This window comes from Podarcis gaigeae, assembly GCF_964106915.1.
Source record: "Podarcis gaigeae genome assembly, chromosome: 12".
Lineage (NCBI taxonomy): Eukaryota > Metazoa > Chordata > Lepidosauria > Squamata > Lacertidae > Podarcis > Podarcis gaigeae.
In genome coordinates, this window is record NC_139688.1 from 53306328 (window position 1) to 53318588 (window position 12261).

The 12261-nt window shown below is 42.6% G+C and overlaps 1 protein-coding gene and 1 long non-coding RNA gene across 2 annotated transcripts in view; both read left to right on the top strand.

Moving 5' to 3' along the window:
• The window catches only part of LOC310828716, a 232064-nt gene that overhangs the window by 127426 nt on the left and 92377 nt on the right, over positions 1 to 12261 (top strand). The window lies entirely within an intron of this gene.
• ITGA9 (integrin subunit alpha 9) overlaps positions 1 to 12261 on the top strand; it is a 231444-nt gene that overhangs the window by 126806 nt on the left and 92377 nt on the right. Inside the window, exons 16-17 of the mRNA XM_083706263.1 lie at positions 6958 to 7107; positions 11756 to 11832. Coding sequence (XP_083562389.1) covers positions 6958 to 7107; positions 11756 to 11832 — 227 coding nt within the window. The remainder of the gene's footprint in view (positions 1 to 6957; positions 7108 to 11755; positions 11833 to 12261) is intronic.

Sequence of the window (12261 nt, forward strand, 5' to 3'; positions counted from 1 at the left end):
GGGGGGAATGAAAGGCTGCAGTACGAACAACCTCTAATTTTAAAAGATTGCCCTGGGAGAGTGCAACACACATCAAAATATTGGGCATGCCTCCCCCTTCTTGGTGGCTTTCTGAAATGCAGTCAAATACACTGTCTTACCCTATATTTATACATTGGCCTCTGGCTGATAATTAAGAGTGGAATTATTTGACATCCCAGCCAAGATTGTTTTCTTCTGGGAGTCATGTAGTGGTGATTAGGCATAGTGATTGATTTAGCCTCTCAAATAGCAATTTGGGGGCAAAAATGCTGCATGTGCTTTCTTAGTTAACTTCCCTCCCTTCAAAGTTATGGATATGGATGGGATGTCACTATAGCAGAAGATGCCTACAAGTTGTTTGGTTCAAAGATTCTTGTCTTATGCAGAGTCACTCCTGTTAACTTCCACCTTCGAGATATAAGGACCCCAAAGTCTTTTCAATCTGTGTTGATATTGTTACCCCTCCTTCCCATAACAGGGGTTATACCTTATCTTATTTATCTGCTTTGCATGGTAGAATTTCCTGGGTCCAGAATACATAGTACAGTGCCCATGCACATAATTTGTGGCTTATTTTCTTTGCAATATATGCAGTGACAAGACATATGATATAATGCAGGCTCCATAAAGATGCTTCTAAAGTGATTCAGAATAAAATAGCAACAGGAGGGGTTTGCTGGGAGCCTAGGAATCAACATGACTTCCCATAATATGGGGACATTATGGATGAGATTGTCTTCATTGTTCCACTTTTTCTCTAGTATAGCCAGCCCCTATTCAGGCTTATGGTGCATTGCAAAGACTGCTGGACTAGGGAAACCAGAATGCAAATCTCAGCTCGGCTCACTGGGTGAAACTGATCATGAATGTAATAGGATAACTCTTTCTATGGCATTCTGACTTAGATGAGTAGTGATATACATGAAAATTAAACATGGGTGCTGTTAGCTTGTCTCCCTCTCCTCCCTCTCTCTCTCTGTCTGTCTATCTATCTCTATCTATCTATCATCTATCTATCTATCTATCTATCTATCTATCTATCTATCTATCTATCTATCATCTATCTATCTATCTATCTATCTATCTATATCTATCTATCTATCTATCTATCATCTATCTATCTATCTATCATCTATCTATCTATCTATCTATCTATCTATCTATCTATCATCTATCTATCTATCATCTATATCTATCTATCTGTTGTAATGGCTTTAATTTATTAGAAAGACCACCATTTCCATTAGTCTCTGCTCTGACACGGACTATATTTGGATGATCTTATCTGCCTGCCTGTTTAATATAAGGCAAGATATGAATGAGCCTTTTGGAGACACACACAGCCTCATAGGCTGCATATACACTATGCATCTAAAGCATACGACATTCACCAAAGATGTAGTTTGTTAAGGGCACTGTAGCTCTGTGAGCAGTAAACTATATTTCCCAGGAGTCTTTGGGGGAATGTATAGTATGAATGCAGCCGTAGTTTCTCCCCTTATGCTAGCAAACTAGGAAGTCTTCCATTAACAATAGTTTCTCATTTCATCTAAATCAGGAAACTATAATTTAACAGCTTCCAAATAAGTCGTGAATAAGTCGTTTAATATGCTGGTTTAACCATGGTTTCTCAGTTTGGACAAAACAAGGAAACCATAACTAATCATTCTTGTCCAGACAAGCCTACCCAGATGCTTAGAAAGTTTAGGGACTGCAATTTTAATCTGTTTTAGTATTTTGACTTTTATATGTTTAAAAGTATGGTTATGGATTTTTCTTGCTTTTACCTTTCTATCTTTTGTAAGCCACTTTGAAGGGTTGTTGTTTTTTTTAATTAAAAAACAACAACCAATCAAGAGGCGTATAAATTTTATAAAATAAAAGAATAAATGATAGAAGACTTCCTGGTTTGTTTCCTTCCACCGTGAAAGGGTTTCATGTTCTGCTAAAAGGCTTATTCATTTCTCGGCACATTAAGCAAACAGGATTGCTGGAAACCTCATTACTATTGCTATTGTGGAGTTATACGCACTTAAGAACTGGCTTTAGTAGCCTTTGAAGGGGCTCTGAATTCTACCAAATTTAGTAGGACTTAAACAGCTGCTTAGATTCTGCTGAAATGAATGGGGGCCCCTTGTACAAAAAACTACAAATAATTCCCCCCGCCACCGCCATCCGTGCTTTCTGGATTGCATTCACTGTTTGCAGTGTCCAAAATGTAAATGCAGCAATTGCTTTGGGCTGGAAAATAACATACATACAACATATGCAGAAGCCCTTAGGCTTTAATGACCATTTATGGTATATGTTGTCTACATCTGATCAAAGAATCAGGGAGTCGGAAGTTCAGCTGTAACGAACCACCAAAAAGAGATTGATCCCAAGAACAGTTATTCAGCCTCTTTGAGCTAAGTGCCATTTTCATTGCATTAGAACTGGCTGCGTATTGCCTTATTGAATCTGCCAGTCCTCTGGAAAGTCTGTAATCTGTAAGGAGATCACTTGAAAGAGCTGAACATGTGCTGTAATGAATGGCTGGTGTAGAATCTGCACTCGGAAGCCTTAATTAAAGACAAGCGGCTGTATGAAATCTATTTCCCTAGGGCTTTCTGGAGGGAAGCGTCTACACATGCGATTAATCTAGCTTCAGCTTGCCACAGCTTTCATCAAAAGAAGTGAAGCAGAACGACACCCAGCAAAAGCACACTTTAGAAGTTGCTGGAATTTAAAAGACAGATTTAGGACTCCTGGTACCCCACCCTACCCAAAATGTGTATTGACAGCACTGATAACCTACTCCGTCCCAGTGCAATGCAAAGTGCTGCTTTTGATATATAAAGCCCATAATGGCTTGGGCCAGGTTATTTGAAGGACTGCTTTTCTCTTTATGACCCTGCCAGAGAACTAAGATCTTCCACAGAAGCCCTTCTCACTGCCTCTGCAGGTACTTGTAAGGTGACAATACAGAATAGGACCTTTTCTGCAGTGGCCCTTTGACTCTGGAGATCCCTCCTGCAGGATATTTTTATGGCTCTCTCCCTGCTTGTGTTTAGGGCAGTGAAAATTCTTTTATTTTTTTTGGAGCCTGTCTCGCTTTATTGGTGCCTGTGTTTTCAGCTTATGTTGTCTATCGTGCCTTGGTTTTCTTTTACTTGTACAGTGGTACCTCGGGTTACATACGCTTCAGGTTACATACGCTTCAGGTTACAGACTCCGCTAACCCGGAAATAGTACCTCGGGTTAAGAACTTTGCTGCAGGATGACAACAGAAATCGTGCAGCAGCGGTACAGTGGCAGCAGGAGGCCCCATTAGCTAAAGTGGTGCTTCAGGTTAAGAACAGTTTCAGGTTAAGAACGGACCTCCGGAACCAATTAAGTACTTAACCCAAGGAGCCACTGTGCACTGTTCTCATGACCCATAGAGAATAAGAGTGGGAACTAGATCCTTTTCATATAAATAAATAAACATGATGGGGGGGGGGGCTCTTTAGAAGTCATTAAGAAACTCTGAAGTGCTACTCTTAGACTGAGGGTACCTTGCAAGTCGCATGGCACCAACCCCCTCAATTATGGCGGCAAGGCAGTGTGCGTGGTACCTTGGTTGGCTGTCTGGCTTTTGTGTTCCTCGCGCAATAGGTCGGCTGTTTAACAGCAGCTGCAGCATTAAGCTTTTACCATCCATAGCAGTGTTGATTCTCACTGGGGCACGCTACCCCCACCCCCAAATTAAAATTGCTGGAATCCTTCATTCTGACACTCAGCTATGTTTTGTTGTTGTTTAGTCGTTTAGTCGTGTCCGACTCTTCGTGACCCCATGGACCAGAGAACGCCAGGCACCTCTGTCCTCCACTGCCTCCCGCAGTTTGGTCAAACTCATGCTGGTAACCTCGAAAACACTATCCAACCATCTCGTCCTCTGCCGTCCCCTTCTCCTTGTGCCCTCCATCTTTCCCAGCATCAGGGTCTTCTCCAGGGAGTCTTATCTTCTCATGAGGTGGCCAAAGTATTGGAGCCTCAGCTTCACGTTCTGTCCTTCTAGTGAGCACTCAGGGCTGATTTCCTTCAGAATGGATAGGTTTGATCTTCTTGCAGTCCATGGGACTCTCAAGAGTCTTCTTCAGCACCATAATTCAAAAGCATCAATTCTTCGGCGATCAGCCTTCTTTATGGTCCAGCTCTTACTTCCATACATCACTACTGGGAAAACCATAGCTTTAGCTATACAGACCTTTGTTGGCAAGGTGATGTCTCTGCTTTTTAAGATGCTGTCTAGGTTTGTCATTGCTTTTCTCCCAAGAAACAGGCGTCTTTTAATTTCGTGACTGCTGTCACCATCTGCAGTGATCATGGAGCCCAAGAAAGTAAAATCTCTCACTGCCTCCATTTCTTTCCCCAAATTAAAATTGCTGGAATCCTTCATTCTGACACTCAGCTATGTTTACGTATGTTTAATTATGCAGGACATCTATCCCAAACCTCACCTGGTGCAGGTTCTTCAGTGCAGGATGCTCGAGTAACAAGTTACGCTACCCACCCAAAGCAAGTCAGTGTTCTGATCTGGAGGCAGCCTTCTCTAAGGGCAGGCAATTATCAATGGTAAATTGCTGCTCTGGGCTTGTCTCTTTTCAGCCACTCTCCACGGATATGGGTGGTAATTTGGGAATGATTGAATGATCCAATTACATCCTCTATAGAGACATGGCAGGATGACTTGTCCCTCTGTGCAGGGTCTGATTGAAAGGAGGCAAGGCAATAGCAATTAACCACTCAAAAGGTTTGGCTAGTAGCCTCCTCTTTCCTAGATATTCTGGGCTCGTGGGAGAATTTTTTTTATTTTAAGCCATGTATTTCTCATGGGATTCTGGTGGGCTGTTTGGGATTTTCTCAGCTACATGATGGACCTATAATAATATGATGCTGCTTAACCTCACCACCAGTTTATTGATTCAGACACTTGTATACTGGAATCTCAGTGAAAAACAAATGTACAGTAGTTGCAATCAACACCAAAACTGCAAATAGGAATATTCCTTTTCAGGGTGCCAGCCAGCTCTGGCCACCTCCAGCATACTGTAAGTAACTATGAAGGGCTGAAGCAAGCCACTCTATGGCACACTTCCTCAGTTTTCCACTTTTCCCCCCAATTGAAATTCAGTATTTGTGGCTACTGCCCATAGTTAGTCCTGAGTCCTTATCAAGCTGTTTTTCACCTTGTCTTAGGGTTTTTTTTAAAACAGATTTTTTTTTAGACTTCTGCAAATTTCAGACTTTCTCCAAGTATCCTTGGAGGGGACCTGTTTTGCCTCTCTCACCTGCGTTCACTCACTCACCTGAGTTCATTGTTAATGGAATGATTGTAAAAAATGGGGAAAAAAAGTTATTCAGTGCTCTAATAAGCAGGTGGCAAAGTGGGCTTCTTTTTACGCATTCCTCCTGAGCTACTGTTCTCAGAAGGTTGCAGTTGAGGACTAAGATTTGGCTTAAATTGTTGTTTTTGTGTGTGCATGTGTGCGTTTCATTACCCTACCTTTTCTCTCATAACGAGCACTGTCTTTATTGTCTACTGAAAGCTCTGCAACTCCCTTGTGGGTGGGTGCAACCCAATATCTGCTTCTGTTTTTCTTTTCTTAATATGTTGTTCCACTTCATCTACAACCGGTGGCGGAAGATAAAGAGAACCAGGACTTGGATGCTACAAAGGGCATGCTTAATTGCTTGTTATTCTTTGTTCCCTAGCAAATGTTAGGATAATGCACTAACTGCAGGCAATGAGCATAACAGGTTGCCTGGTGGAGCTGCCAGCTACTCTTCCAAATGTTATTTTTAATTTAATAAGCTCTTGGCATGCCAAGCCACATCTTACACTTCCCAAATGCTTTATGTAGCTCTCAACTCTCAAAACTTCACCACACCGAGTTGCTTTGAACAAATGATGACAGCAAGTCCTTCCCTCAAAGAATCCCTATCTAGTTTTGGCCAGTAGGTGCCATTCCATAGCTTCACTCTGATAGAAACTGATGTGAGTTTAGGAGTCTAATTTGTGTGTAAATACTCCGAGGGTTGGTTCATACCTCACTTACATTAGCTCATTAATACGCAGGTCTGCTGCAGAAAGAAATGTTTTACTGATCCCAGGCCAACCTAGACAATTTGCACTCTGAAGTGAAGGGCAGGATCTGCCCATAGCTGTCAACCTTCCCTTTTTTTTGCGGGAAATTCCCTTATTCCAGCGCCATTTCCCGCTGCTATCCCGGATTGTTAGATATCCCGTAGACTGTCCCCGGGACAGGTGAGGCTGCTGATCCCTTATTTTTGAGGCTTCTGATCCCTTATTTTCAAATCTGAAAGTTGACAGCTATGGATCTGCCCCAGCTGCCCCACAATTCCACTGGAATGGTGACAGAAGAGGATCCTTCATCTCACCTGTGTTCCAACAGAGAGCAAATGACCAGGAGGTCTCAGGAGAAATAGCTGGAGGGTTTCCATTGCAGCACCACCCAAATTCCCTTGCATTATCATAGGAGACTAATAAATTTATTCTTCTCAGCTCCATCTCTGAATTTATCATTTGACTGGCAGATTACAATGCAATACATTATTCTGCTAAAATGCCTTCCCCAATGCCTCACACATTTGTGTATGAATGTGCATTTATGTTTGAAAGAACAAATCCTTCTGAAGCGTAATTATGAGTAGAGATGCTGGGTTGCTTAAGCATAGTTCTGCAACCCCATATTTCTGACTGAAATTTGAAGATACCATCTTTTCGTTGTTGGGTGGAGCAGGTGGACTGGGGAAGGAAGTGGATGAGTGGATGAGAAGGAAAGGAGGAAGAAGGTGAAGCTACGTTGCTTCTGGTATTCACTGAGCTTGCAGTGCATCCCGGTCTATGCTTTGATTTATACAACACTCTTTTTGTTTAATTTAATCTTACAGAGAAGGGTCAAAGATGTGATATCACCAATTGTATTTGAAGCTGCATATGATCTTGGAGACCATATCACGGCAAAGGAGGAAAAGGAATTGCCTTCACTCAAGCCTGTTCTTCGATGGAAGAGAGGGCAGAAGATGGCTCAGAGAAACCAGGTGAGATACCAGATGATCTTCCTGTTAAAAATGGATAAATAACAACACTAGGAGAATCTAGGACGGAAAGAACTGCTGTTCCCTTCTTTGTACTCCAGCTTATGTTTACTGTTAAATAGTGGGTAGACATAGCAGACGACGCAGCGATTTCTCCAAAGCAGCTCTTTATTTGTAAGCTGGAGCAGAACTGAACAGCAAACAGCTCAGCCGGCCTGCTTTTATAGGCAGCCAGCTGTCAACATTGTAGCAACAACAACCCAGGGTTTCCTGCCTAAAGTGCCGTATTTTTCGCTTTATAAGACGCACCAGACCACAAGGCGCACCTAGTTTTTGGAGGAGGAAAACAAGAAAAAAAATATTCTGAATCTCAGAAGCCAGAACAGCAAGAGGGATCGCTGTGCAGTGAAAGCAGCAATCCCTCTTGCTGTTCTGGCTTCTGTGATAGCTGCGCAGCCTGCATTCGCTCCATAAGACGCACACACATTTCCCCTTACTTTTTAGGAGGGAAAAAGTGAGTCTTATAGAGCAAAAAATACGGTAACTGACATGGACCTGAGTGAAAACTATATACACGATACTCCTGGTGGCCAGGGTGAGAACTTCAATACATAACATTTACCATGCCAAGTAACACCAGATTTAGAAAGGAGATTGTTGCAATCATGTATTTATTGAGGAACAGGCAGTCTGAGAGCTTGCATTCAGTCTTTCTGAGCACTGTACAATATTTCTAGTCCTTACTGCTGCATAAGTGTGGTTGCACAAATACCTCCCCCTGCCCCATAACTTGTATTTGTTTTTAATCACCACCGTATTACACACTATTTTTTTTTAAAAAAGAAACCTTCAAGCAGATGATCAGAATGAACTATGATGAATAAGATGCTGGGTATTGCTGCCTATTCAGAAGAGTGGTCTCCCATCTGTATTCCAAATTTCATATTGTTAAAAATAGCTGCTTCGAGCTGGTATAAGTAAATGAATCTTAACTGAATCCCGCTTTTGCCAGGGGGCAGAAGTGTGTGAGCATTTCCTGAGGAACGTGGCTGCTGTCACTGGGCATTTTTTCTTATAGCCTGTAATTTTGTAAACCAAAGTCAAATGAAATAACTTTAAACATGTTGGGGGGGGGAATTGTAAGGTTTTAGACTTGGCTCGGTGTTTGTTGTTTTGCTCCACAAAAACTATGGATTGGGGATGCTATTATTATTATTATTTGCATTTAGGTATTACCTAATGCAAGATGCCTCTAGGCAAAACTGCACACGACACTGCAAGGAACAATTTCCTGAAACACATTAATCAACATCAATGACAACATTCCCACTTAAACAGAGGACTAAGCACAAAATCCCCATTCAGAATATTAACATTACTGGCTGAGAAAGATGGCACTCTAATGCACAAAAAAACAAAACCAAAAACCAAAACAAAAACAACCTGCTACTGCTGCAGTTAAATCTATTAAGATAGTAAAAAGTATGAGGAGAAGGCAAATCTTCATCCGGCATCCAAAGGGTTGTAAAGCGAGCGCCATGCAAGCGTCCCTGAGGAGAGCATTCCAAAGGGAAGGGGTCAACACTGAGAAGGCTGCTCTTTTCTTGCCATCACCTGAATTTGAGCAAGAGGGGCCTCCACAGATGTCCTTAAGGTCCAAGTAGGCTGGTTGAAAGGCTATTCTAGTATGGAATCAATTTAGGGTTGTGCCTTCCATTATGCAGATAATAATAATAATAATAATAATAATAATAATAATAATAATATATTATTCATACCCCGCCCATCAGGCTGGGTTTCCCCAGCCACTCTGGGCGGCTTCCAACAAAGATTAAAAATACATTAAAATGTCACACATTAAAAACTTGGAGGTGGAAGCCTCAGTCTGATGGTTTTGAGTGTCATGAAAGAGCGGCTTGTGGTTATTTGTTTTATTATTGCTGTAGTTTTACAGTCAGGGAGGTGAACTTGTGCGATGTGTCTTCCAGGCCAGACACTGGTTATGGCTCGGCTGCTCCTTATCATATAGAGAACTTCCTAAGCCAGCACCGCGTCAGGTTTGAGGATGGTGAGAAAACTCTCCACACAATAGGGAGAAGTCCCACAGCAACCAAAGGTTACAGCACACTGTGGAAACTCTCTGTGAGGAAGTGGCTGGTGAGCAGATAGGACGCTTTGTAGACCAGCCCTGATATCATTCAGGATGGCAACAGAGGAATTTCACGAGGGGTAGGGAAGGCAGTGACCAGTTTTGCAGGCATAGCATTGTTCATTATCCTTCAGAACATCTGCGACATGTAGGAGTAAAATTATTTGATGCTGAGAATGTCCTCTGATGTTGGGTAGAGCAGAGGAGAAGTTGTCAGTGTTACTCCCAATATGTCCAAGATACAGATCTTGCCTTTATTACAGGAAACTGCTTTCTCCTACCCCTCCCTTTTGGTCTAATTGAATATAATGGTCCCCCCCCCCCATACTTTGGTTGAGTGGAATCCCTAATGCATCCAGACCCCACCCACATATACTTGCCTGGCTTCTCATGTTGGAATTCGGTGGTCAGAGTGAACCCAAAGTTGGCAGTGAAATAGACCCTTCCCGTGCCAGGAAATCTAAACATGATCCCACCCAGCTTTGAAATACAATTGGCTTGAACTGGGCTTTCAAATGGTCTGTCCTTTAATGAATCAGGCCTGCATGTGGGAGGGAGAGCCAGACTGATAGGCTTGGAAGTAATTTAGTCATGACTTGAACAAGAAAGTGTCTAGAAGCATTTCTGACTTTGAAAGGTCTGCAGTTAATTAACTTGAGCAACAAAACCATACAGAACGGCCATTGCCGTTATGCTAAATGTGACTTCTGTATTTGCAAAACCATTCACTTATGCAGACTGGGGCAGCGGCTTTTGGTTTCTCCTTTCTAACAGAGGTCATGTGATTGGCAGATGGGTTGCTACAAGGCCCTTGCACAGCACTTCCCAAGGGTCCAACAAGCTGAAAGTCTCGGCAAAATGCAGAGCACAGAACTGGCAAAGTTGCTTTCTGCAGGGATCAGCTGTGCAATTTAGTTCCCTGTGGGAACTCAGCAGCATGGCAAGCCAATAGAGTCAAACTCAGTGCCCATCAACTGCTTTCTGCAAGTTCAGCTGTATGGCCACGTTCCTGTAGCCAAGTCAAGTGCTTATAAATGAGATGTATGAAGTACTTATGCTCCTTTTTAGTGCTTTTGTTCTGGCAATACGCAGCGGTACACAATACCAGCACCTCCCCGCCTTCAAATATTGTGGTGACCCTTGTGGTCGCTTCCACCTCTGTGGTTCTTCTGCTTCCTGGAGCTTTCGGTGGGTGTGGAAGAAGGGAAAAAGGAAAAATGTGGGGCAGAAGGGACCTCTGTGAGCCCTTGTGTATGCCACAGGGCAGGTGGCTGTGTCTGGTCAAGTGGCAGACATTTTGGGGGTGCCGCAGTGCATCCCCTGTGAAAAGGGTGGTGGATTCAAAAGGCAGATCACCATGAACCAGGTGAACACAGGGGGGAAAGGCATTGCTCCTTTTCTGATTTATCATTTATCTCACTGCAGCCTGGTTTGGCTGCATAGGGCTTTGTGCCTGGGTTGCCCCTTATCTGCTACCCAATACTGACCCTTCGCCCCATGAAATGGAACATTTTCCTGGCAGGTCCAAGGAATTTTACAGCTGTTCCTGTTCACCTCTGGCAAGAGCACAGATGCTTTGTTTAATATTAGGATTCCTCCTTCTACATTTATAGCTCCTGAGGAATTCACCCCCATTTACTTCACCTGCTATGACTCTCGATGGAAGTACTCTGCCCGTTATTTTGTCTTCATGTAACCCGTGTCTGTAGTTAAATCCCAGTCAAGTGTTCAGGAATGTTAATTACTTGTGGTCAGTGAGATGAAATCAGGTGCTTGCATTGGGATTCATGGGATGTGTTCTATTAGACGTGCTTTGCAAACAGCCAAGAGTCTGAGTGTGTGCATTAAAAAGCATCTGGTCCTTTGCCATCACTGGACACAAGGAGAAGCTTCCTTATCAAGGAAAGGTGAAGAGTGTCATGTGTAATGCTTTGCATTTGATAAGTTCCAAAGAGATGCTTTTTATTTATAACTTCCTTTATGAGCCTTAATTTTTGAGGTTTCAGATCTCCAAACTCTCTTTCAGACCATGTGTTAAGGCTGATTCAAACTATATCATTTGCTTTTTAACTTGGTTATGTCAGCACAACTTGACAGTGGCTCATAAGTGGTGTTCCGTGGACCCCATGTAACCCGCCCAGAGGGTCTGTGGCACCATTCACACAACAAAATCTATCATAGCAATACAGTGGTGCTTTGGCTTACAGACGCTTCAGGTTACAGACTCTGCCAACCCAGAAATAGTACCTTGGGTTAAGAACTTTGCTTCAGGATGAGAACAGAAATTGTGTGGTGGCAGCAGGAGGCCCCATTAGCTAAAGTGGCGCTTCAGGTTAAGAACAGTTTCAGGTTAAGAACGGACCTCCAGAACGAATTAAGTTCTTAACCCGAGGTACCATTGTATCCAATTTTTCAAAGTAGATCCCGCAGCATATCAAACAGAGATTATTTGGTCTTCTTGTTTTCCCCTTCCCAGTAACGTTATTTTCTTAATTCTCATAGACTGTTTTTGAGAGGAATTGTCAGTCAGATGATTGTGCCGCTGATCTTAACCTTCAGGGGAAACTATTCCTATCCAGGTGAGTGCCACCTTTAAATGCTTGATTCATTTTGGGGGGAAAATACTGGTTTAAACTGACAGGACCTGCATAATTATGTTTACATGCATAGAGGACACTCTATATTCAGAAAACTCTACAGCTAAACTTTTTAATTCCTCCCTTCCCCAACTTTTTGTTTGCAGGATATTTCATACTGTTGGTTCAACTGCACCCCATGCTTATTATATATATATAATATGAATTATTTGTGTGCCACCTTTAATTTCAAAGAATGCCAAGGCACTTTATGTTGCTTTATTGATGCTTCTCAGACATTTCACGTGCTTGGGTATGATTTCTGGGTATGATTTCTCCATTTGTCTCCCCTCCTCATGGTTGAATGTAGTTACTGATACATTTCTGCAACTGTGCCAGCCACGTTGCCCAAACCTGTGTGCATTTGATCAC